Here is a 26,954-nt window from a genome sequence, read left to right as displayed (position 1 = left end):
GGGGTACCCGCTGTCCCTTACCAGTGGCCCGGGTACTTCTTGATTGGGGTGCTGGGAGTGGGGTGAGGGAAGTGGGAGTATCCAAAAACCTGCCCATTGATGTTTTATTGGGGACTGAATTGGGGAGGATGGTTGCCTACTACATCCCTGACACCCCTCCCCAATCTGATAATAAGGGTGACGTTGACAATGATGATGATGATGATGATGATGATGATGATGATGATGATGGGAAACTGAATGTGTTACCTGCTAATGCCTTGATGAGTAATGATGCAACTAATAACCATTCTTTCCCCAGGAATGATGGTGATGTAAATGTACCAAAGAAATCTGATAACCATTTTTCTCCCAGGAATGATGTTGATGGTGATGTAAACGTACCAAAGAAATCTGATGACCATTCTTTTCCAAGGGATGATGCTGATGATGATGATGTATCTGTGCCGACTGAACCTGTTAACCATTTCTCTGAAATGGTAGATGTGTCCACAGGTACAGGAGTGCTCAGCCCCATCGCTCTGCGGAGTGAGATGGCTAAGGAACCCCTAGCAGGAGCAAGCGTCGGTGCTCAAGGAAATGGGGAGATGCATGGGAACTGTGAGGAAGGTGATGCCATGCAACTGACCAGTGCCACCAAGGAATGTAACTGGCCCATGAGTATCACTGCTCCTGAAGTGTTGGGGGTGGATGGGGAGGTAGAGCCCATAGCAGCGCTGGCTGGTGGGTCTGTAGAAATCTCCAGGGAGACAGCATACATAGCCGCTGTCACACGTAGTCAGAGTGCCCAGATCGCAGGTAGCGCCTGCCTTCTGGACCCTCTTCTGCTACAGGAGAGACTGAACCAGAGGTGAACCCAGAGCAGGTTCCAGAGGGCCCCAGTGAGGAAGGAACCCTGACGTCACTTCTGGCTGCCTCCATTCAGGAGTTGCAAGCCGCTCTGCACTCAGATGCGAGCCTGGAGAAATTGAGAGACCTCGCCAAGACGCCCACCTCCGAGTCTGATAAGGAGAGGGTGTTCTGGGAACGAGGAAAGTTGTACCGGGAGACCGTAACCAGAGAATCCCAAAAGGAGTGGTTGACAGAAAGACAGCTGGTCATCCCCTATCGGTTCAGAACTGAGTAGTTGCGGATTGCCCTTGAGATTCCACTCGCTGGACACTTGGGGGTCAGCAAAACTAAGGCACGGCTGTCTCAACACTTCTATTGGCCAAGATGGGGACAGATGTAACAAACTACTGTCGCACCTGTACCACCTGTGAAAGAGTAGGTAAGGCGGGGCCTGCTCCTAAGGCTCCCCTTATCCCTTTGCCAGTGATAGAGGAGCCTTTCTAGAGAATCACGGTGGACATTGTGTGCCCGCTGGCCGTCCCCAGCAGCTCTGGAAGGCAATACATTCTCACCGTGGTAGACTACGCTACCCGGTACCCAGAGGCAGTAGCTCTGTTGTCAACCAGGGCGGATAAGGTGGCTGATGCACTGGTGACCATCTTTTCAAGAGTAGGATTTCCCAGGGAGATGCTTACCGATCAAGGGACCCAATTCATGTCTCGCCTAATGGAGGCTCTCTGTGAGAAAATGCAGGTGAAGCACCTGGTATCGAGTGCGTATCACCCACAGACCAATAGTTTGTGTGAGTGCTTCAACGGTACCCTCAAACAGATGCTCCGCATGCTGGTTGAGACCCAAGGGCGCGACTGGAAGCGGTACCTCCCACACCTGCTGTTCGCTTACAGAGAAGTTCCGCAGGCCTAGATGGGGTTCTCCCCCTTCGAGCTCCTGTATGGCAGGTGAGTCCGGGGACCCCTTGGGTTTATAAGAAAATCCGTGGAAGATGAGCCAAACCCCACTTAATTGTCCATCATGGAGTATGTCATGCGCTTCCGTGACAAAATGCAGACCTTGACGCAGTTGGTGCATGACAACATGACGCAGGCTCAGGCTGACCAGTAGCACTGGTACGACCAGAACGCCGGGGAGTGGACCTACCAGGTGGGTCAAAAGGTGTGGGTGCTGGTCCCCATTCCAACGGATAAGCTTCAGGCAGCCTGGGAAGGCCCATATGTCATCCACCAACAGCTCAACCCGGTCACCTACGTGGTCACGCTTGACCATGCTCGGGGTAGGCACAAGGCCTTTCACATCATCATGCTGAAGGCTCACCACGAACGTGAAGCCTGCGTCCTACCGGTCTGCAGCCTGCCCGAGGATGGGGAGGAAGATCCCCTCCTGGACATGCTGGCCCAAGCCAAGGCCAATGGGTCCATTGAGGACATGGAGGTAAGTGCCTCCATAACCGTACCCCAGCGGGCGCAGTTGTTGGACACCCTGGAACCCTTCCGGGCCGTGTTCACCAACCGACCTGGGAGGACAGAGTTAACTGATCATGAGGTGGACACCGGGAATCACGCTCCACTACGGCGAACACCTTATCAGATCTCTGAGGAGGTGCAGCAGGTTATGCGCCAAGAGATCGATGAGATGTTACAGCTGGGGGTGATTCGACGATCAAAAAGCACATGGGCCTCGCCTGTAGTTCTCGTGCCTAAAAAGGATCGACTCACCCGGTTCTGCATGGACTACAGGGGGCTCAACGCCATCACAACCTCTGATGCACACCCAATGCCACGCATTGAGGATCTGCTTGAGCGGTTGGCAAAAGCAAAATAGATATCCATCATGGATCTGAGTCGGGGATACTGGCAGATTCCCTTGAGCCCTGAGGCGCAGGAGAGATCCGCCTTTATCACCCCCTTTGGACTGTACGAGTCCACAGTCATGCCCTTCGGCATGAAAAATGCCCCTGCTACTTTCCAGCGAATGGTCAACCACCTGCTCCGGGGACTGGAGGAGTGTTATAAATGGGTCACCGAGGAGGATGGCAGGAATAGGCTAAGCCACCAGAAGATCAGAGAGGTTGGTAACTAAGCAGATTGCAGACCCCTGATCCTATCCGCACAACTAGTAGTAGCCGTGGAGCGTTCCTACGATGCCCTAGATGCTTCGTCACAGCCGGAGGACTAACTGAGCCTAAAGACAGAAAGATGAAATCTAAACTGCCCCAGAGCAAATCCCCAAAGGAATAGACAGCCCCCAAACATATATTGTCGGTGAGACAAGATGAGACCCAAACACAGGCAGAGAACAGACTGAGCAAACGATGGGGCCCAAGCTGCCTAGACAGGACAGGACAGGAAAAGATACTATCTGCAATCACGCACAAAACCCTGAAAAAGTCCAACACTTCTGATATACAAAAAAAACCTGAGATCACACGATCTCACCCCCGCTAGATCAGCACTCTGGTATCAACTGGCAGCAAGCAAAAAGATACCAACATAACAGGGGACTGAACAAGCTGCAACATAATGTGACGGCTGTCTGCGAATCTGGGCTGCAGTGGGGACAGCACCCCGAGTAACCCCGAGACCCTTAACCCCTATACAGGGATCTGGAATTGTAGCAAGGCCCAGGGGGTAGCTGTCTAGAGAAGCAGTGGACCAGAGCAGGACGGCCGCCAAGGGGTCAAAACTAAAACCCGTAATCAAGGTCAGGATGCAGGAGTCTGAGACCAGGGCGCCGCAGAGGCACAAAATCAGCAGACAGAAGGAGAGTCAAAAGTCCAGGCCAGGGTCAGTAAAACCAGGAGGGCAGCGAGGTACAGAATCAGCAGGCAGAAGGAGAGTCAGGAATCCAAGCAAAGGTCAGCGTCAAAAAGTCGGAAGAGAGGCGGAGGTACAAAAACGGCAGGCAATAGAATGGTCAAGAATCCAGGCTGAGGTCAGAGTATACACTATAGAAATTCACACAGTAACACGCAGGGGAACCAAGAATATATCCGGCGGCTTGCAAGACCAGTCCCCAGGTATTTGAGGGATCAGGTCCTCCCTCACAGTTTCCCGGCCCGATGATGTAACCAGGACCGCCCCCGGACCAGGCCAGATGGACATGCAGTAAGCCCTACATGACTGACAGAGGGGCGGAGCCTGCGCCCACCAGATGTCTGTGCAGGAGCCCCCTCTCTGCCACCACCCTCACCCTGGAGCGAACCACGGCACCTCCCAGTGGCTGAGGCAGGAATAGCCATCCCTGAGTCCGACGGCGATGTGACGGTCCGGCGCCCCCGAGTGGCCGAGACCGGAACTGCAGGCCCTGAGTCTGGCAGTGACGTCCGGCTCCTCCTAGTGGCCGACGGCGACGTGACGGTCCGGCGCCCCCGAGTGACCGAGACCGGAACTGCAGGCCCTGAGTCTGGCAGTGACGTCCGGCGCCTCCTAGTGGCCGACGCCGGAACAGCAGGCCCTGAGTCTGGCTGCGACGTGACACATATGAAGCGGGGCCCAGTGCTGCCCCCAGCAGGGAGCACGCTGAACCCTAACAGCAAAACAGAAAGCAAGAAAAAGACACAACCAGATTAGATGCAAAGGATTAGCAGAAGAAAGAGCTCCAAATGCACACAGAGGAAAAAAATCACCAGCAACCTTCAAGAGCAGCCAGTTCCATTATATGCTCCCAGCCAGCAATCCCAGATTCCCAATTATCATCGTCAGGTGGAGAACCTCCATCTTCCTGGCCAGCTCCACTACTCTCAGTAACCACCAGAGGGAGCAGAGGGAGCTTTGGCTCAGAAATCCGAGCAAGGGAGTTCACAACAGAGGAGTATGCGGTGGCATACCTGGATGACATTGCCGTCTTCAGTTCCACCTGGGAGGAACACCTTTAGCATCTCCAGGAGGTGCTCAAGCATCTTCACCAGGCAGGCCTGACCATCAAGCTGGGAAAGTGCCAGATGGGCATGAGCGAGGTCCACTACCTGGGGCACCAGGTAGGCGGGGGTTCCATGAATCCGGAGCCGGAGAAAGTGGAAGCAATCGTGTCCTGGCCCACCCCCAGGACCAAGAAAAAGGAGATGTTCTTCTTGGGCACTGCAGGCTACTATAGGCGGTTCGAACAGAACTATAGTGCCCTTGCAAAACCCCTGGCGGACCTCACCAAGCGGAATCTGCCCCAAACAGTTAACTGAACAGATGGCTGTGAGGCGGCCTTCCGAGATTTGAAAACAGCCCTGTGCAGCTCTCCAGTCCTGAAAGCAGTCAACAGCAGTCGCCCATTCCTGGTACAGACCGACGCCAGCGAATGTACTCAGCCAGGAACCAGGAGCATCCTGTGTTGTACCTGAGCCGGAAACTTTTGCCGAGAGAAGTGGCATGCTCCACCATCGAGAAGGAGTGCCCGGCCATGGTGTGGGCACTGCAACGTTTGCAGTCCTACCTGTACGGGCGCACCTTCGCGGTGGTAACCGACCACAACCCTCTGAGCTGGCTGCACACAGTGTCCAGAACCAACGGAAGGTTGCTACGCTGGAGCCTTGCCCTTCAGCAGTACGACTTTACCGTACAACACAAAAAGGGCAGCGAGCATGGTAATGCCGATGGGTTGTCCCGCCGGGGCGACCCCGCTGAGATGCGCATGTCGGATTACCGACAGGTTATGCCTCCGTAGAGCACTCATAAAGGGGGAGGTGTAATGATAAGTAAGATATGGCTTCGCTGGAACATTCCAGAAACTCACATTGTTACACTACAGATGAGACCCTGCCTGTCACGCAGCTGCAACCCCCTTCTCCCCCCCCTCGGCTCACACACAAAACCAGTCTAACCTGAATCTCCAGTGTGAGCTCCTTCCTGCCTTACGGCGGGGGGTATCTTTGTCTCTGAATCATGTGCTCAGCTACTCTCATAGAAAATAATGGAGATCTAATCATTCGGTCATAAAACACGGTGCGTTTATGATAAAAACATGAAAACTATATGTCTGCAAAATGCACGAAACCAGTGTTCTGACCCATAATTTTCACAGCTCCAGCACCCACAGAAACCGAGAACTGGATTTCTCCTAAACGGTGTGACATAACTACTGCATGTTTGGACTTGAATTATACCCTCCGACAGCCTAAAGAAAATGATACCATGTGCATGTTTATACGAGGTACCCTCTGTGAGATATAGTCATTATAAGTTTTGTAGTCAGAATTGTAACGCCTAGAGCAGGGGGAGGAACATCCCTAGACTGCCCCTTTCGTGATGTCACAAACCCAAAGCTATAAGGTACTCCCTCCCTAAAATTGGTCATTCGAGCTGGAGGTTTGATGCCAAAAGGACCCCAGGGCGATGTGTGGCCCCGCCTTCCCACATGGTTAGCCTAAAGCACATTAAGCAACTGTAAGTGTTGATCTCTATGTTAATTCCATTTTTATATTTGCATTGTACATACCTTTTGGGGAATAAATTATAACTTTATTAGTCTGTTTTCATGCTCTAAAAACGAACACATGCCTTTAAGATAATTGCTACTGAATTGGGTTGGCTTTGAACCCCTCTATTAAGTTTATAACTTAATCAGAGAAACTCTGGAGCTGGTGGCGGCAAAGTGTGATCTGGGCCCTGGGTACTGCTGAGAGTGACGGAAGGGATTTTATAAGCTAATTGGGTGGCTGCGGCCAGAGCATTTTCTAATGCAGCGTGCCGGGTGGCCAGACCTCATTGAAGCAGCCGGCCGGTGACCAATTATCCCAGGTGTAGTTCCCTGACTGACCTGAGGGTAAGGGGGGTGCCAGAGAGCTGCAAGTTCCAAAGTGGAACTGAAAAGTTTTGTGAAGTATTGTGGGCAGTGGTGGGACAACCAAAATAACCCCCCTGTGATAATTTGTTAGGACAAGACTAGCTTTCTGTTTTTTTTATCACATGGTGCCAGCGGTGGGATAACTAAGATAAGCCCCCCTGTGCCTGTGATAGCCGTGTGTCGGCAGTGCGTAACATCCCTCCGTCCGTGACATACCGGTGTCAGTGGCGGGATCGTGACACGGCCTTTGGCGCTTTAAACTCAGGGAAGGGCTCTGCTCTAGCCCTAGTTCCCAGCTCTCTCCTCCACACATTCCGTACTTTTCTATCTTCCTTCTGTAGAACTGATCTTTCTCTTTCTCTCTTTCCTTGCCAATATAATGAAACTAGGAAACAAAAGAGCGCAATAGGGTCTTATCTGGTGATAAATGGAATAGATATGAAAAAAGTCTACTCACCCTTTCCAGGAGAGGTATAAGCATATAGACTCGCCGTCAGCTTGCTGCACGCCCGAAGGTCCACTGCGTAACCTCCAATGCAAATCCTTAAGGATATAAAGTTATTCTCGGGCTTGCTGTGCGCTGCTTGACCGGAATGAAATCACCACAATGTGAGAAATTTGACCATTTAATTCCCTACGCGTTTCAAAGTGTGAACCACTTCTTCTTCAGGGGTTGACATAAGGGGCTTATGTCAACCCCTGAAGAAGAAGTGGTTCACACTTTGAAACGCGTAGGGAATTAAATGGTCAAATTTCTCACATTGTGGTGATTTCATTCCGGTCAAGCAGCGCACAGCAAGCCCGAGAATAACTTTATATCCTTAAGGATTTTCTCTTTCCTTGCCAGCAGCTCCAGCTCACAGGAGTCTGCTGCATCTACGTCCTTTCTCTCCTTCCCCCTCTAGGGGACTTCTCTCTTGACTTCCTGTCAGCTTTCCCCTCTATAGTGCAATCTAAGCTCCACCCACCTCCCAGCACCCTTCATGAACCAAAGCAGTTGCCATAAAGGGTGCTCTGCTATTTAAGGTGTCTGTGCTGGATGCAGGTGCTGGAGTCTGGTCAGGTGCTACCATCTTACCTTAGGAGTGGGATACTACATCTCAGGAGGATGTACGGTAGTACCTCTGTGGCGACTGAACCCTCAGGGGCGCCATAATAGGGCCTGAAGCTTTGGATTCTTTACCTAAATCTTGTTGTTCCCGTTTCTTGTTTTCTCCCCAATCACCTACTGGATTTACTTAATTCTACTATGTCTTTGCCCAGTCTAGGAGTCTAAAGTGGTTGGAAATGACAGTCTGTTGGTAGAAGATGCCGGACTAACTCCATCTCTTACTATAAAGGGTTAAACATAGCGTCTGATCTCTTTGCAGCCTGGTATAGAACAGGAGGAGCTGTACAGATGTATATTCAACGAGTACAATATGCACCTATTCTAATCTTTGGTGCTGATCACGTCCGCAAAAAATTCATGTCTGCTTTTAATCCATGTCATGGCTCAAAATCCCGTGTATGTGTCCGAGGAAGTCATTAACAGCATATGGATGTCATCATTGTGCAACCCATGTGCTGTCTGTTAATAACATTGCATTAGGTGGTGGAGGTTTGCAAATATTATATATATATATATATATATATATATACTGTGTATATACAGTATATATATATATATATATATACAAAAAATGACTGATGAGACACCAATAGTAAAAACAGAAGAACTGACCAGATATGATCCAGAACACTGAAATTCAGTTCTATTTTTCAAATGTGATAAATGAAGCGATATCTGAATGAGGCCAGACAGTGAATCAGTCGTGATAGATAGCCAAAAGTCTCATTTTGCCTTAAGTCGCCCTTTCCATTTCCTCCATGGACAGATTACTGTTTTTAACGTTATATTGGGTGGTCAGTTTGGTAAATCTGACTAATGCATGAACTCTTGTTCTGTCCACCTGTTCCCTGCCCAGACATTTCTAATCCATTTCCTACCCGAGACTGTGCTTTGTGTGTGTGCATAATTATTGATGGCTGTGTAAAACATTTGAAATGGACACCCAACAAATCACTAAAATAAAGCAGGGTGTACCTGCTGCAGACTGAAAATGGGCGTCCCTTAATAATGACAGATTAGCTGAGGTTTTGTATTAATATAAAGAAGCTCACAGAGGACAGATATGAGGTCTTGACAATTTGCATTGGACACCCGCCTATATTATATGCATGGTTGGCCATGCATGAAATGATAAATAGTGTGTCCTGAAAAGTACTGCATCATGCATGTATCGCCCTCCTTACCCTTATTCAAGGATGGAAATACTAAGCTTTCCTTGGTTAACCTCTTGTTCTTAAGACGTGCTGCTTCAGCTCAAGGTGCTTCCATTTAGGAAAATGTACAGTGATTATTAGCATCATATTCTGTGCATGCGATGTATAAACTACGCAAGGACCATATTAATATTGTTATTTTTATTTGCTGGTATCATAACAAATGACTTGTGCATGTAATGAAGGCAACGTATGGTGACTACCGTTACTAGCAGTAAGGAAACAATGGGATGATTATCTTGTCAAAAAAAATTTAACTTTTATTGACAAAAAGATAAAGTTTATGAAAAGAACCAATATTTACCATGTTGTTCCTTATTTTTCAAGCCTCGTGCACTTCTCCCCGGCAGCTGGATATCAGCTTCTGGGCCAAATCCTGACTGATTATTTTTGTTTTGTTTTTTTTGTCACACAAAGAGTGACCACAGATTCTCCATGGGATTGGGATCTGTAGTGTTTCCTGAATATGGACCCAAAATGTCAATGTTTTGTTCACCGAGCCACTCATTTACCACTTTTGCTTTGAGATATGGTGCCCATCATTTTGGAAAAAGCATTGTTCATCAACAAATTGCTCATGTATCACAGGGAGAAGTTACTCTTGGGAGGGAGGATGATTAGAACCTACTCTTTATTCCCAGCATTGTTCTTAGGAAAAATTGTAAGTGAGCCCGCTCTCTTGTATCAGAAGCCCCCCACACATGGTCTCGAGATGTTTTACTGGCATAACACATGACTTATGGTAGCGCTCAACTTTTATTCTCCAGACAATCATTCTTCCAGATGTTCCAAACAGTCTGAAGGGGGCTTCATCAGAGAAAATAACTTTACCCTAGTTTTCTGCAGTCCAATCCTTGTACATCATGTAATGTCATTTTCTCTGCTGAAGCCTCATTCAAATTACTCTCAAGTCATAGCACTCTTCTTAGTTAGGGCTGTTTTTCGGGAACAAACTCCCGAAACTGGTAAGCTTCTGCTATTCAAGCCTTCGGCTAACTTAAATTTCATTTTTCTACTGCTCCTGTCCTTTGTCATACTGATGTCGACACAGCGTTCTTTCTTGAAGTGTATGCCTCTATTATTGGTGTATGCACAGCTCTCTCGCATAAAGACTTTGGAGCCAGAAATCATCCCTGTGAACTCTTGTCCCAGAAATTTTCTCCAGCAGAACAGAATTACTCCATCAGTGATCCTGAGTTCTTAGCTCTTCAAGAATATGTTGCCATTCCTCAAGGGCTAATTTTATGGCTAAGTTTCCTGCGACCATGTATAAGGACCAAAATAATCTAGAATATCATCAAGCAGCTCAATGGTTGAATCCCTGCCAAGCTCACCCTTTACCTTCTCAATGGCTTCAAAGCATCAATTTTTGTAGGTACAGAACTAGCAAACAGGTTTTGAAAGAACTCAGCAGGAAGGTTGTTCCATACAACTTGGAGAATTAACCGTAGAACCTCTATGAATTTAGGTTTGAGCAAATACTTCTGCTTGTTCATGCAATTCCAGACAGACTTGAATATGTTGAGATAAGGGCTCTGTTGGGGCCATATCATCACTTCCAGAACTTCTTGTTCTACTTTACAATGAAGATGGTTCTTAAAATGAAACATGCGATTAATGATGCTCAACTCATGGCTACATGAATCGTACTCTGGATGCACGGTTGGAGTCAGATATATTTTTCTCTGAAATGGTCTGGCATTTTAGAGAAAAATAATTTAAAAATCTCTTCAGCGACTATAGCTAAATACAAAATTAGGCTTAATACACAATGCCGCTGCAGCTGGTGGACGCTATGGGAGACTTATTTGAAGAAATTATTCCCCTTACATCTGGAGTAATATTATCAATACATTACACTGTAAGAACAGCATACCAGCAGTCAAACATGGGCTTGCACAACTTGTCATAGTTGAAGGAGCCATGAATTTTTCTCTCTATCAAAAAATCATGAAGAAGAATGTCCTCCCATCAGTTTATGACTGAAAACTCGAGCACAGTTGACTTGTGCAGCAGGACAGCAATCCAAAATGCACAAGGAAGTCCACCTCTGAATGGCTGAAAAGAAACATTAAGATTTTGGAGTGGAAGAGTCAAAGTCCTACATCAAAAATATTACAATATAGGAGAGTTAATAAAATTCTGCAAAGAAGAGTGGGCAAAAATTCCTCTATACTGACTCATCGCAAGTTGTCAAAAATGTTTTTTCTTGTTGTTACAACCAGTGGTGGCATAACCAGTTATTAGGGTATGTTCCCACGGTCAGCAAACGCTGGGGGTTGGACGCTGCATATATCCACAGCGTCCAGATGTTACAGCATAGTGGATGGGATTTCAAGAAATCCCATGCCCGCTTTGCCTCCACAGATGCCCACGGATCAAACGCGGAGGCAGACATGCGGCGCGTCTTTGCAGACCACAGCATGTCTATTTATCTTGTGAAAGACGCGTGTCTCCGCAAGATAAATTTCACCCGTACAGTGTATTGGACTCGATAAATCTGCATGGTTCAGAGAACACATGCGGAATCACCTCCGTTCAAAAGCCAGCAGCGTCCAATGCGCTGCCATTTGCTAGACGTGTGCACCCGGCCTTAAGCTTAAGAGACAATTACTTTTCACATATGTTGTTGAACATGTGACAAACAAGCAATATACACTGTTTGTTGAACCATGTGTATCATACCTGTATCAAAAGCTGTGTGCAGGTGGGTTTTGAAGGGGTCTGCTCCAAAACCGAAAACGCTCAAAATAATAAGCATATGCATTTGTATGTAATTGAAAAGACATGCTGTTTATGTGATCAGGGTTTTGAGCAGTTTTTTAACCTCTTCAGGTTTTCAAGGGAGCCACGTGGTTAAAAAAATTGTCCTAAAAATTCTTCAGGTGTCTTCCATTCTGAAGTCGCTCTGTCCAATGGAAGTCAATGGGAAGGTTAAAAAGACGCCTGGAAGACAATCGGGTGTCATTTTTAGCGTCTAATAAGCATTTCACTTCAAAAGCCACTAGCGGTTTCTTCATTGTTGAATTGAGTAAAAAAAATGTCCAGAAAACGGCGTTAAAAAAAATCTTATAGTAAAGGTCCATCCTCTGCTTAAAAAAAAGGATGTTCTTGGCCTCCTGAAAAAAGATGTTGCATCTTGTATACTCTGAGGCAGGGTTCAAATATATCAGTTGCATCAGTCTTAGTTATTTGAGCTTTGGGCAACTCAACTGATCACAACTGATACCAGACCTAAATCAAAAATACATTAGTTCTCTTCAGACTGTTTCACCAAGTTCCATCTGGCACTGGTACAAAATCGCGACCAGCACAATAGCTGATGGTCAGGTGGGTTCCATCCCATTACAGCAATGTGATCAGTTCCTCAATCAGTTTCCATGTTGTGTTCTCGTTAAACACAAGATGGAAAGAACATGTATTTATTTAATGCTGCTAAAGTCGAATATATGTGTAGGGGGCCTGAGTTTTGCAATGCTGCTAAAGAACGAGAAATACTGACTTATTATCCTTTTGTTACTGGATTACTACCCTCATTTCATTATATAACTAATACTTTAGGTCAACTCATGCTCTTTCTGTTAGTATCATGATATTCTATAATTTATTCATTTTAATATATTTTTTGACCCATGTAGAGTAAGGTTAACAATTGTATAATGAAAAGTTCAACAAGTTTCTAATAAAAAATGTTTTTTCATACCTAACTGATAAGCAATTTTAAGTAGAGCATCATAGAGGATTGTTTCACTACATATAATTGAATTAATCCTTGTATGTACAATAAACAGTGGGGAAAATAAGTATTTGATATACTGCCAATTTTGCAAATTTCCCACCTACAAAGAATGGAGAGGTCTGTAATTTTTATCGTAGGTACACTTCAAGTGTGAGAGGCAGAATTTAAAAATAAAAACCATAAAATCACATTGTATGATTCTTAAATAATTAAATTGCATTTTATTGCATGAAATAAGTATTTTATCACCTACAATACCAGCAAGAATTCTGGCTATCAAAGACCTGTTAGTTCCTCTTTAGGAAGCCCTCCTATTCTGCACTCATTACCTGTATTAACTGCACCTTGTTACCTGTATAAAAGACACCTGTCGATACACTAAATCAATAACACTGCAACATCTCCACCATGGCCAAGACCAAAGAGCTGTCTTAGGATACCACGGACAAAATTGTAGATCTGCACAAGGCAGGGATGGGCTAGAGGACTATAGGCTAGCAGCTTGGTGAGAAAACAGCAACTGTTGGCACAATTATTAGAAAATGGAAGATACACGAGATTACTGTCAATCTTCCTCCATCTGGGGCTCCATGCAAGATCTAGCCTCGTGGGGTAAGGATGATTTTGAGAAAGGTCAGGAATCAGCCCAGGACTACATGAGGACCTGGTTAATGACCTAAAGAGAGATGGGACCACAGTCACAAATATTATGGTTAATAACACACTACGCCGTCATGAATTAAAATCCTGCAGGGCACTCACACCAGCACATATCCAGGCCTGTTTGGAGCTCACCAATGACCATCTGGATGATCCAGAAGAATCATGGGAGAAGGTCATGTGCTAAGATAAGACCAAAATAGAACTTTTTGTTATCAACTCCACTCGCTGTTTTGGAGGAACAGGAAGGATGAGTACAACCCCAAGAACATAAAGCATGGAGGGGAAAGCATAATTCTGTAACGCCGGTGTGTTTGTACTTTGCTTCCCCGGTGTTACTCTGCATGTCTCTGCATTAACCCTTTGCTTCTCTCCCCCTAACTAGCAGGGATACTGTTGTCTGTTATGGTTATGGATGCTGCTCAGTTCCCTGCCCCGCTGCGTAGCCGTACATGCTTGTGTGGCTCCACTGCTCTGCATGACCACCCGCTGGTGTGATCCCTGGATGTCGCTGTGGAAAGCTATCCGTGGATTAAAAGGTCCTCTGCACTGTGTATGGCTTACCACGTGTGTTCAGGCTTGCAGCTCACCAGGTGTCCTTTGCAATGCTGATTTGTGTTTGGCTCTGCTTAGGGTGTGCGCGGCCACACCTCCCCTGCTTTTATGAGGAATGGGTGTGTGCTACAATTGCTGCTCCAGCCTATCGCTGTGAGGCAGCTGCTATATAAAAGTTCCTTGCCCTGTGGGGCATCCCATAGCTTCGCATTGAGTGCCTGAGCCTAGCCATGTGAGTTTGTGTGTTCAGCTCCTGCTCTGATTCTGATCAGTTCTGGGGGAGCTGTTGCTCTTTGTCCCTGTGTGAACTGTGTCTTGTATCTTGGCCTGCTCTGGAGGCAGAAATACCCAGATCGTCCTTCCTGGAGGCTGCATATCCAGGCCCATCAATGTTGTGTCTTGTTTCCTGAATCCTTGATCCTGGATCTGTTCCTGCACCTGACCCTGTCTGAATTGTCTTGTTTCTCCACCTGCTCTAGGGGCAGAAATACCCAGATCGCCCTTCCTGGAGGCTGTATATCCAGGCCCGTCTATGTTGTGTCTTGTTTCCTGAATCCTTGATCCTGAATCTGTTCCTGAACCTGACCCTGTCTGAATTGTGTCTTGTTTCTCCGCCTGCTCTTGGGGCAGAAATTCCCAGATCGCCCTTCCTGGAGGCTGCATATCCAGGCCCGTCTATGTTGTGTCTTATTTCCTGAATCCTTGAACCTGAATCTGTTCCTGAACCTGACCCTGTCTGAATTGTGTCTTGGTTCTCCGCCTGCTCTGGGGGCAGAAATTCCTAGATCGCCCTTCCTGGAGGCTGCATATCCAGGCCCGTCTATGTTGTGTCTTGTTTCCTGAATCCTGGACCTGCTCCTTTACCTGTCCCTGTCTGAACTGTGTCCTCTGTGTGATGTTCCTGAGGTCCTTCAGTGTCTTGAACCCTGTGCCCAGTGACTGTGACTCTTTGCTACCTGACTTTCCGTGATCAAACCTGGGTTCATCTAGGACGTAGGAGTCCGGTGTGTCCACTGAGTTTCTGCTACTCTGTGCTCAGTTGGGGATTCGGTGCAATTCCCTGCCGGTTCCAGTCCAACCCGGCGGGGTTTGCACCAGACCGCTTAGGTTCCTTTCTAGGTCGAAGCCAGATGTCCGGAGCCTGATGACCGTGGCCTCTCGTCTGGAGCGTGATGACCACGGCCTAATGTCCGGTGTCTGACGACCTCTTCCAGATGTGCTGTGCCTGATGTCCTCCGCCAGATGTCAGGATCCTATGCTTCCCTGCCCAATGTCTGGAGCCAGTCGATCGCTGCCAGTCGTCCGGAGCATGATGACTGCGGCCTGATGTCCGGAGCTGATGTCCGAAGCCTGATGTCCGGAGCGTGTTGATCGTTTTCAGATGTCTGGAGTCCGATGCCAGTGTGCTGATGCTCTATTTGAGATCCGAGTCCTAATGTCCTGCTTGGTGTCCTGATGTCCTGCTTGGTGCCCTGATGTCCTGCTTGGTGTCCTGATGTCCAATCCATGTTCCTAATGTCCGGACTGTGGTCCTGTTTATCCTGCCCGTGTCCAGATGTCTGGTCCATGGTCCTGGTGGTCCAGCCTGTGTTCCAGAGTCGCGGTGACAGCTCTGCCTGGATCTAACCAGCCCATGATCTGTGTTGACAAGCCAGAGTTCCTGTTCCTGTCCTGCCTGTGTCCCGATGTTCCGCCAATTTCCTGAGGTCCACCCAGTGATGACGTCCTTCTGGGATCGGTGTCTATTGTTCTCCTGCTGAGCCTGTGCTGCGCCTGAGGCCTGAATGAGAGGCTAGTATGCCCATGCCAAATGATCCTGGACTGTATCAACCCGTGATGACTCCTGCCATCGTCTGACGTCTGTCCTGGGTGTGTGTCTGATGTTCTCCTGCTGAGCCAGTGCTATGCCTGAGGCCTGAGAGAGAGGCCGTCCTGATATGCCTGTGCCAGATGACCCTGAACTGCATCAACTCGTGATGACCCCTGCCATTGTCTGAAGTCTGTCTGAGGTTGGTGTCTGATGTTCTCCTGCTGAGCCTGTGCTACGCCTGAGGCCTGAGTGGCCGCCCTAGTATGCCCATGCCAGACAACTCTGGACTGCATCAACACGTGATGTCCTCCTGCCTTCGTCTGTGATCCTGAGACATGTACCCTTCCCTGGTGTGCGGAATCGGGATCCTGGCATCATTATGTTTCCTGTTTGTACTTTGTTCTTGTTCAAGTAAACTTTATGTCTATACCTGAAGTTGTGCGGTGTCATGTCGTTCTGCTACCTCGTCCACATGCTCAGCTGCCACAAACCCTGGTCGCTACTCTTCCCTAGTCTGGGTAGGCCCGGGTCCCCCTTGTGGTCCAGTGGGTCCAGGGACGCTCGCCCCACGTCGGCGTGGTCGGTCGACATGAAGGTGCCGGCTCGGCCGCGGTCGCAGTCGCGACAAATTCTTTCGGGGTGCTTTTCTGCAAAGGGGACAGGACGACTGCATTGCATTAAAGGGAGGATGGGTTCTCCTTCCCTCAGTAACAGCATTGAAGATGGATTGTGGCTGTGTCTTCCAGCATGACAATTATCCAAAGTACACAGCCAGTCCAACTAAGAAGTGGCTATGTAAGAAGCATTTCAAGGTCCTGGAGTGGCCTAGCCAGTCTCCAGACCTGAACCCAATAGAAAATCTTTTGAATCTAAGTATTACCCAGCGACAGCCCCGAAACCTGAAAGATCTGGAAAAGATCTGTATGGAGGAGTGGGCCAAAATCACTGCTGTAGGAAGTCCAAACTTGGTCAAGAACTACTGTAAAAGTCTGACCTCTGTATCTGCAAACAAAGGTTTCTGTACCAAATATTAAGTTCTGTTTTTCTATCGTATCAAATACAAATGCTATTTACTTAAGTAAAAAATCATACAATGTAATTTTTTTTAACCCCTTTACACTCCAAGGTTGTTTCCACCTTCATGACCAGGCCAAATTTTACAATTCTGAACACTGTCGCTTTATGTGGTAATAACTCTGGAACACTTTAACAGATCACACTGATTCTGTGATTCAGAGAATGTATTTTAGTGACATATTGTACTTCATGATAGTGGTAAAAATGTTTTGATGTGGCTTGCATTTATTTGTGTAAAAATGGAAATGTGGCAAAAATTTTGAAAATTTAGCAATTTTCAAACTTTTAATTTGTATGCCCTTAAATCAGAGAATCATGTCACACAAAATAATAAATAACATTTCCCACATATCTCCTTTACATCTGCACAATTTTTGAAACATATTTTTTTTGTTAGGAAGTTAGAAGGGTTAAAAGTTGACAAGCTTTTTTTTTATTTTTTCAACAAAATATACAAAGCTTTTTTAGGAACAACATTACAATTGAAGTGATTTTGAGGGTCTATATGACAAAAAATACCAAAAAGTGACACCATTCTAAAAACTGCACATCTCAAGGTGCTAAAAACCACATTCAATAAGTATATTAACACTTCAGGTGCCTAACATGAATTTTTAAAATGTGGAAGGAAAAAATCAACATTTAACTTTTTCCACCATGCAATTTGTAGTTCAACTTCTCATAAGCTTACCAATACTGAGGGGGAAAAACACTGTTTGGGCGCACGGCAGGGCTCGGAAGGGAAGGAGAGCCATTTGATTCTTTGTTTGAATGCAAAATTTGCATTAATAATTAGCAGACGCCATGTCGCATTTGGAGAGCGTCTGATGTGCCTGAGCAGTGGAAACCCGCCACAAGTGACACCATTTTGTAAACTAGAACCCTCAGGGAACTTATCTAGATATGTGGTGAGCACTTTGAACTCCCAGGTGCTTCACAGAAGTTTGTAACATTGAGCAGTGAAAATAAAAAAAAAAACATTTTTCCCACGAAAATGTATTTTAGTCCATAATTTAGGATTTTCATAAGGGTAACAGGAGAAATTGCACCATACAATTTGTTGTTCAATTTCTCCTGAATATGTTGATACCCCATATGTTGGGGAAAACTACTGTTTGGGTGATCGGCACAGTTCAGAATGGAAGGAGTGATATTTTGGAAGCCTGACTTTGATGGAATTGTGTGCAGGTGTCATGTCGTGTTTGGAGAGCCCCTGGTGTGCGTAAACAGAAGAAAACCCTCATAAGTGACCCCATTTTGGAAACTAGACCCCTCAAGGAATGTATTTAGATGGGTGGTGAACACCTTGGTTCCCCAGGTGCTTCACAGGATTTTACAAAGTTGCTCTGTGAAAATGAAAAAACATTTTTTTTCCACAAAACTGTTGTTTTAGCCTAATTTTTTTCATTTAAACAAGGATAGCAGGAGAAAATGGACTCCAAACTTGTTGTGTGATTTACCCTGAGTATGATACCCCATGTGTGATCGAAAACTACTTTTGAGGCACAGTGCAAAGTTCAGAAGGAAATAGGCATCATGTTGGAGTTCAGATTATGCTGGAATGGTTTGAGGGTGCCATGTCCCATTGGCAGAGCTCCTGAAGTGCCAGAACAGAAGAAACCCCCATATATGAGCAACTTTTACAATCTACACTTCCCAGTGAATTCATCTAGGGGTGCAGTGATCATATTGACACCCTCTGTGCAGCACAGATTTTTATACTATTGAGTGGTGAAGAAAAAATAATTACATTTTTATCACAAAAAATTTGTTTTAGCCTACATTTTCACAAGAAGAAATGGGTAAAAAAGGAACCAAAGTTTGTCCCACAATTTCTGCTGAATGTAGAAATATCCCATATGTGGCTGTACAGTACCTTAGCCATACAAGGAGGAACGGAGCGCTATTTGCCTCCTGGAGCGCAGATTTTCCTAGAATATTTTGCGGACTCCATATACAGAGCCCCTAAGTGCTAGAAGAGCAGAATCCCCCCTAATTTTGGAAACTATACACCTTGCAGAATTTATCAAAAGGTGACGATTTTGACTCCAGGGGTGTTTTCCAGAAACAAGATGCCTTGGATGTTACTGAGTAAATTGCAAACTGCCATTTTTGTGACCAGTACGCTGTAGTGACCAGTACACTGTAGTGACCAGTACGTTGTGGTGCCCAGCTCATGCTTCTGGAGACACGCACCTGTAAATTTGGCAGGCTGTCATCGCTACAGAAATGCCAAACATACAGACCCTAAATCTGGTTTAGGCACACTAGTGCTCAGAAGGGAGCTGGCCATTTAGATTTTGAAGCTCAGACTTCACTGCATTTCTTTTGGGGTGCAATGAGCCATAGTGCTTTTCCTGAGCCTTTGTACTTCCAGGAACATTGAAGCCCTCTATATTTCCATTGACAGATGACAGATTTAAATGGAGGCTTGCGTTTTTTGTGGATTGAGTAGAAGCTTTTATTGGGAACATTTTACATAACATTTGGGATCACATTTATCCGGAGCTCTACGCTGACAACTTACTTTGGGGTTTCCATCTAAATCTCCGAGTACCGTGATTCAGATGAAACCCCGAGGGATCCATTGACTATAATGAGGCAGCAGAGTTGCTCTGGACTCCGTCTGGCCTCTGTTCAGCGTTGTCCTTCTTTTCAGAAGTGCACAAAACTGTGGCGGACCGTGCTTTTATGCTACCCGCAGCCACTACTGCCCGACTCCAGCCCGCAGTTACAGCCTGCCTGTCACCACCCGCGGCTGCCACTGCCCGACTCCAGCCCGCGGCTGTGGCCTGCCTGCTGCCGCCCACGGCCACCGCTGCCCGACTCTAGCCCACGGTTGTGGCCTGCCTGCACCCGCGGCCGCCAGTGCCCGACTTCGGCCCACGGTTGCGGCCTGCCCGCTATCGCCTGCGGCCGCCGCTGCGGCCTGCATGCCCCGGGCCCCGGCTATCGCCAACCCACCTCTGCAAGGAGGCGCAATGCAGAGGAACTCTACAGGGGCCTGTTGTGCCAACACTTAACCCGGGCGTAGGAGCCCCAGAAGCTTGCGTCAACTCCTCGTCGGCTGGGCCCAGCGGCTGAGATGTCGACCACCACTCTGCCGGACGTCAGAGGAGGATAAGTGACACGTTGTAGTTGATAACTTGTAGTTCCTGAACCCGTAGTTGGCCACACCGTGGCCTCATAGTTACCGGTTTCTACCGGGTAGTCGTTATCGTGTTACCTGTGTATTATTGTTCTGATCCCTGCGAGGATAATTGTTGTTAGCTTACTGGTTACTCGAGATAGCCCTTATAGATATAAATATATATATAAAAGTTACATTCTAAGTTCACTCCGGCTCCCATCTCGTCACTGCATCCCGCGTACCTGCGATTACATTTGGCGTAGTCAGCAGGATGCAGTCTCCGAGCGCAAGCGGAGATGCCATGGACAAGGGGGTGACGGCGGCCTCCAGTCCAGTTTATCCTTGGGGGCTATGTTGAGTAACCTGCCCAGGTTCTCTGGCAGCAATACTATGCAAAGAAGCTGGATGGAATGGATGCGAGGGCTGTTTAGGATGCATCCGATGACCCCTGACTTAGAAGCAGAAGTGGCCCTAATGGTGTTGGACCGGGAGGCCCGGGATTCCGTGATGTTGAGGCCCCTGGGACAGCGAAACACCTTTATCAGGGTCTTACAGATACTGGAGGAGACTCATAGGGACCCGATGGACGTGGGAGAACTGAGAACCCTTTTTTTCAGTTGTATGCAAGGGGAAGGGGAGACAGTCACCCAATACATGAACGTCCTTCAGGAGCTATACACGGCCATTGAGCGGAAGGACGGTGTAGGCGTAGGACCCATTGACATAACCCTACGCGACCTCTTAAGTGACCGGGCTCCGAGACCCCCTGACTAAACAGGCAGGGTAAACCTGCGTATGGATTTCTCCTAGATAGGGAGTCAGGCGCGTGCGGGAGCAAGAACAAGGGCTGACAGTCCCTGTGGGGAAGGTCCGGAGCACTGAAGTCTCCATGAACGCCATTGGAGAGCCCCAATGGGTGGAAGAAATGAAACAAGAGCTGAAGAGCATCAGGGGTGAACTGGCCAAGGTGAAGAGAAGGGCCGAGACCGCAAGTGGTTGGCCTGGGATGGGCCCGGCACCCTGGGGCCCTCGTAATCCCTGGGGCAGTCGGTCCTTGTGGCCTCGGAATGCTTTGAATGTGGCGAACTAGGCCACTTTGCCCGTGAGTGCCCGTGGCGTGGGAGATACCCACCCCGGCGGCCATTAAATTAAAGGGCTCTGAGCTGGGGAGACGCCGCTCGGAGCCAGAGCCCACGACGTGGGGTGGTGGAAGTCCCGAAGATATGATTGCAAAGTGTCCGTTAATATGGGCAGAGTTTGAAGGACGTGCAGTGCACTGTCTGGTGGACATGGGGTTGCAAGTCACGACCATGCCAGAGACCTATTTCCGGCGACACTTTCCCGAGGCTGTGAGGTCCCAGTGGGGTCCGTGATAAGGCTACTAGCCGCTAACCAGCTACCAGTCCCTGACATCGGAGTAGCCTGGATGCCAAAATTTTTTGTGCAGCAAACAACTTGGCCGCCAAGGTGTGGTTCTGACCCAGGTCCTTGCCCGAAGAGAAGGGCCAAGCCATGCTAGAGAAAATGCAGGCAAAACTCTCTGGCCTAACTCCGGTCCAAATACATCAAGTAGAAGCACTCCTGGGTCAGTATCAAGAGGTATTCGCCGATCATGAAGACGACTTCGGGTGCACCACGACCATCATGCACAGCATTCACACCGAAGGAACGGCCCCTATCGGGGAGCAATACCGACAAATTCCTTCGCAGCTATATCAAGAGGTAAAAACACTACTGGGCCAAATGCTGCAGAAAGGGGTTATCCGGGAAAGCTAAAGTACTTGGGCGGCCCCCATTGTGTTGGTCCGAAAGAAAGACCGCACCTTGTGGTTCTGCGTGGATTACCAAAAGATGAATGCCTGTACCATCAAAGACTCATACCTGCTGCCCCATATAGAGGAGTCCCTATCAGCCCTAGGGAAGGCAATGTACTTTTCTACCCTGGATCTGGCCAGCGGGTACTAGCAGGTACCAATGTCAGAGGAAGACCACGCCAAGACCGCATTCATCTTGCCCATGGGACTGTTCGAATTTAATCGCATGCCGTTCGGGCTAGCCCCTGGGACCTTCCAACGGCTAATGGAGCGATGTCCGGGAGATCTTAACTTCAAAGCCACTTTGATATACCTGGACGACATCATCATCTACGCTCCCACGTTTGAAGACCACTTGCAGCGGTTGGGGCAGGTGCTCGGTTGGCTGCAAAAGTATGGGTTGAAGGTAAAACCCCAGAAATGCCACCTGTTCCGTACGCAGATCGAATATCTAGGGCATATCGTCTCTGCCGACGGCGTAAGGCCGTCTATGGAGAAGGTCGCCACAATACAGGGGTGGCCTACTCCCGAGACGGTAAAAGATGTACGAGCCTTTCTGAGGTTGGCTGGATATTACCGTCGCTTCGTAAAAAACTTCACCCGCCGGGCCCGAGCCCTGCAGGACCTGTTGAAGGGGGCTCCTGCCGGGGCCAATAGTTGGAAGATCCAGTGGCGGGAACCACAGGGAGAGGCCTTCCAAGATCTCAAAACCGCCCTTTCGGAAGCCCCAGTGTTGGCCTACGTGGATTTCTCGCAGCCGTTCATAATGCACACCGACGGGAGCTTACATGGGTTGGGAGCTGTATTGTCACAAGTCCAAGACGGCCGGGAAAGAGTGATCGCTTAGGGTAGCCAATCGCTCCACGACTCCAAACCCAATCCAGACAATTACAGCTCCTTTAAGCTCGATCTTCTCACGGTAGTGTGGGCTGCCGCCTGACTCCAGCCCGTGGTTGCGGACGTCAGAGGAGGATAAGTGACACGTTGTAGTTGATAACTCGTAGTTCCTGGACCCGTAGTTGGCCATACCGCGGCCTCATAGTTACCGGTTCCTACCGGGTAGTAGTTATCGTGTTACCTGTGTATTATTGTTCTGATCCCTGAGAGGAAAATTGTTGTTTGCTTACTGGTTACTCGAGATAACCCTTATAGATATAAATATATATAAAGTTACATTCTAAGTTCACTCTGGCTCCTGTCTCTTCACTGCATCCCGCGTTCCTGCGATTACCACAAATGTATGAACATTGGAATGGATTATTACTGTCAGTTCTGCACTGACACAAGCCCCTGAGACTGTGCTCTGCGCATTGTTTGAGGAGCTTGCCGTAACCTGGTGACCTGTCATGACGACTTAGGATCACCATGGCAATGATCAGGACCCCGAGATGAAGTCACTGGGTCTCCGATCCAAGGGCAAGGATCCAAGGGCAAGGGGTTTTCTTCTCTCTGCGTGCTCGCTAAATTCTGCAGTCGCAGTGATCGCAGCATTTAGGGTGCCGCTCCTAGCACTGAGAGTGAGTGTCTTCTGTCAGAATCAGCTGACCATGACGTACTGAGTACTTCCAAGGTCGATAAGGGGATAAGATTCTGTCTCTCACATTTGAAATATACCATCAATAAAAATGACTTTATAAATCGGCAGTGTATCAAATACTTATTTTACCACTGTACTAGGTCACAGTTAGAAAAGGTCTTGAATGTGTTGAGGAACTGAAAAAAATAAATGATGTTAGAAATTTGCAGATCTTTTAATCATATATTAACATTCCTTTATTTATATATCCTTCAAAACCCCCTTGTACACCATAGAACTTGCTTGTCAGTTACATTTTTTTTAGATATTTGGGTGTTGTTTACCGAGAACATGCAAAAATATACAGTAGATCCAGTTCATATCCCTTTATTCTTCCACATCTTATTAATTAGGTTTATAAATAAACTGAGTTTTTTAGATCTGTTCACCATTCACTTGGAAATGGTTAAAGAGGTTGTTCAGTACTCGGACAACCCCTTGTAAATCCCTATGCTTACCCCAGTAAAAATAACACTTATACTCCCCTCCAGTGCTGACACTGTTCCAATAGTGTTAACCCTGGCTCTCCCAAGGATCAATTTCACACGATTCCTGTAGCCAATCAGCGCTGGTTTTACTCTCCTCCCCTGCTTCCGACAAATTAAGACATTTGGAGGAATTGAGAGCGCACTCTTTTCATATGTCAATTACATCCATAGGAGAGAAGTGAAGCAAGTGCTGATTGACCACAGGGATCACATGACATAACAATGTCATGTGATCCCCTGGAGAACCAGTGCCAACACCGACGGAACGTCATCAGCACTGGGGGTGGGTATGTGTTATTATTTCACTGGGGTGAAAATTAGCGCTTTAGAAGGGGTTGTCCAAGTAATGTTCAAACCCTTTAAATAGTAATAGGTTCCCAAGTTTACACAAGGGTTTAAACTTCCATCTTTTCTACCACACAGCTGAAAGGAGAATGGAAGACTCTACGCAGAGCTTTCAAGAAGTTGGATATGGACAGCAGTGGATACTTATCTCTTCCAGAATTTAGATCTGTTTTGAAGCTCTGCAACTTTGTACTTGATGAAGATGAGGTTTTTCACATCATGTCCAAATATGACCAGAATATGGATGGCCGCATCAACTACAAATCTTTTCTAGAGCACACTTGTAAGAAAGAGAGCCATTCTGGTGCAACAACACCATTGGCAAATACAGCTTAAAGGTCTATTATTTTCCTAAATTAACACCTAGCTTGTTCTTTTACATATCCATAATGGTGGTCCTTCAGGGTCCTTCAGCTGTAGAGGACCAGATGTTGTCTTACCATTGTGAAGGTTATAATTCCATAGCACCGGAAGTCCATCCACCTAAAAATATCTCCTGTCATGTTCTTCTAAGACTTCTCACTAATGAAAGTGATGAAACTAATGTGCTCTTGGTGAAACTCAAGTTTGCGAAAAAATTGTGTTTGGAAAATTAAAGCAAAAAAAATAAACCTTTTACAGTTATTTTGAAACATTGTTTAGAAATTAACAATCATTCCTATAAGCCATTTTGTGTATGTAGCATCTTCCCCATCAATTTTTAAACAATTTTCGATCTATTCACTTTTTTTTTCTAAATGGAATTTTCCAGGTGTTAAAGGGGCTTTAGAGGGAATGTTGGACGCCTATCCTATCAGATCAGCAAGAGTCTGATTCCTGTTGATCCAATTAGCTGCTTGAAGAGGCCATAGTGCTCCACAACTACCAGATGTAGTGGGTATTGCAGCTTGGTAGTCTTCACTTAGAGAGCCTAAACTTTTTTAAAAATTTAATTATCCTCCAGTCATTGCAAAGTTAATAATTTTAGTGATATCCTTCATTATGTTAGTTTGCTTCTTTCTATTTCAGTGTCCAGTCCATGCTCCTTTAGAAGATGCTTTCAACTGCTGCTCAGCGAGATCAGAACACTATAGTAAAACAGCCTGGCTACGGAAATTCTCCAGTCTCATTACTGGAGTAGAAAGCAGAGAGTTTAAGAGAAGGAAGTCCCTTACACAGAATGTTTGAATATAACCATGCCAAATATCTCTGCCTAATTCAATTTTACCAGACATGGCCTCCAATAAAGACAAGCATTGGTAAACAATGAAGGGACACGCAAGTCCTACCCATAAAATTGTAGCCGCAAAGTCCCCAGAACATGACTCCTGGAAAACCTCTTTAACTACTTACAACCTATTATCTAAGCTGTAATTTCTGTTTTCCACAGTTAATTTCTATCATGTCATTATGAATTTGGATTCAGGATTTGATTTTGCATAATGACAGATATTTATAACTAGTGACTTTTTTTTCAATTAAGAAACATGCTCTGTACTTTACTGATCAGCTTCCTTATCTTCAGAACTGATTTATAGAACTTTAAAAATATAGTAGAAATAGCTAAAATAAAGTTTTAATGCCACTTCTGGTTTTATGTTTTTTTTTTATTATTTTAATAATTGCTTTGAATATAAAGATTAAGGGAAGGTGAGGTCAGAAAACGGTTTATGATATCTATAGGGGGTGGAGAATCTTATTAAGGAAATTGAAGGTTTTATGACTTCTTTGTTTACTGTATTTATAAGATGTTCTCTAAAAGGTTTTTCTCGTTTTTTTTTTTACCCGTATACTGTAGGAATTTAAATGGAGCAGCAATCAAGAACGCATTATGCTTCTCTATTCATTGGGGTTATAATAATAATAATAATAATAAATTTTATTTTTATAGCGCCGACATATTCCGCAGCACTTTACATTTCAGAGGGGATTTGTACAGACAATAGACATTACAGCATAACAATAATCACATACAGTAGATTATAACAAATACCAAGAGGAAATAGGGCCCTGCTCGCAAGCTTACAGTCTATGAGGAAAGAGGTAGACACGAAAGGTGGGTGGTAACAGTTGCCCTGATTGTATGGACCAGCCATAATGTTAAGTGTGTAACAGTACGGATGCAGAGGGCTAATGGATGCATAAAGCATGTGGGAACATGATGCAGGAAATCTGGTTATGGTAAAACTTTTGGCTGTGTCACACAGGGATAGATTAGGTTACTGTGTTGAGGCGATAGGCCAGTCTGAATAAATGCGTTTTCAGGGCACGCTTAAAATTGTGGGGATTGGGGACTAATCGTGTTGACCTGGGAAGTGCATTCCAAAGAATTGGCGCGGCACGTGTAAAGTCTTGGAGACGGGAGTGGGAGGTTCTGACTATTGAGGATGCTAACCTCAGGTCATCAGCAGAACGGAGGGCGCGGGTAGGGTGGTATACTGAAACAAGGGAGGAGATGTAAGGTGGTGCTGAGCTATGGAGGGCTTTGTGGGTGAGGGTAATAAGTTTATACTGAATTCTGGAGTGGATGGGTAGCCAGTGTAATGACTGGCACAAGGTAGAGGCATTGGTGTAACGATTGGTGAGGAATATGATCCTGGCTGCAGCATTAAATACAGATTGGATAGGGGAGAGTTTGGTAACAGGGAGACCGATTAGAAGAGAGTTACAGTAGTCCAGACAAGAATGAATAAGAGAAACAGTCAGAGTTTTTGCAGAGTCAAAAGTAAGAAAAGGTCGAATTCTAGAAATGTTTTTGAGGTGCAGATGACAAGAGCGAGCCAGTGATCGAATGTGGGGGGCAAAGGAAAGCTCGGAATCAAGTATGACCCCAAG

General features: G+C 46.6%; 1 protein-coding gene across 2 annotated transcripts in view; it reads left to right on the top strand.

Annotated features, from left to right (window-relative positions):
• LOC141092403 (EF-hand calcium-binding domain-containing protein 6-like) overlaps nt 1-25,698 on the top strand; it is a 266,005-nt gene extending 240,307 nt beyond the window's left edge. For both annotated transcript variants that reach the window (XM_073578531.1, XM_073578540.1), the window contains one exon: nt 24,219-25,698. In XM_073578531.1, coding sequence (XP_073434632.1) covers nt 24,219-24,476 — 258 coding nt within the window. In that variant the 3' untranslated portion in view covers nt 24,477-25,698. The remainder of the gene's footprint in view (nt 1-24,218) is intronic.
• The last annotated feature ends 1,256 nt before the right edge of the window (nt 25,699-26,954 follow it).

The sequence above is a fragment of the Dendrobates tinctorius genome, unplaced genomic scaffold (assembly GCF_039654945.1).
Source record: "Dendrobates tinctorius isolate UK_male_01 unplaced genomic scaffold, ASM3965494v1 ptg000008l, whole genome shotgun sequence".
Taxonomy (NCBI): Eukaryota; Metazoa; Chordata; class Amphibia; order Anura; family Dendrobatidae; genus Dendrobates; species Dendrobates tinctorius.
Note: the sequence above shows the minus strand (reverse complement) of the source record. Positions and strands in the feature narration are given on the sequence as shown.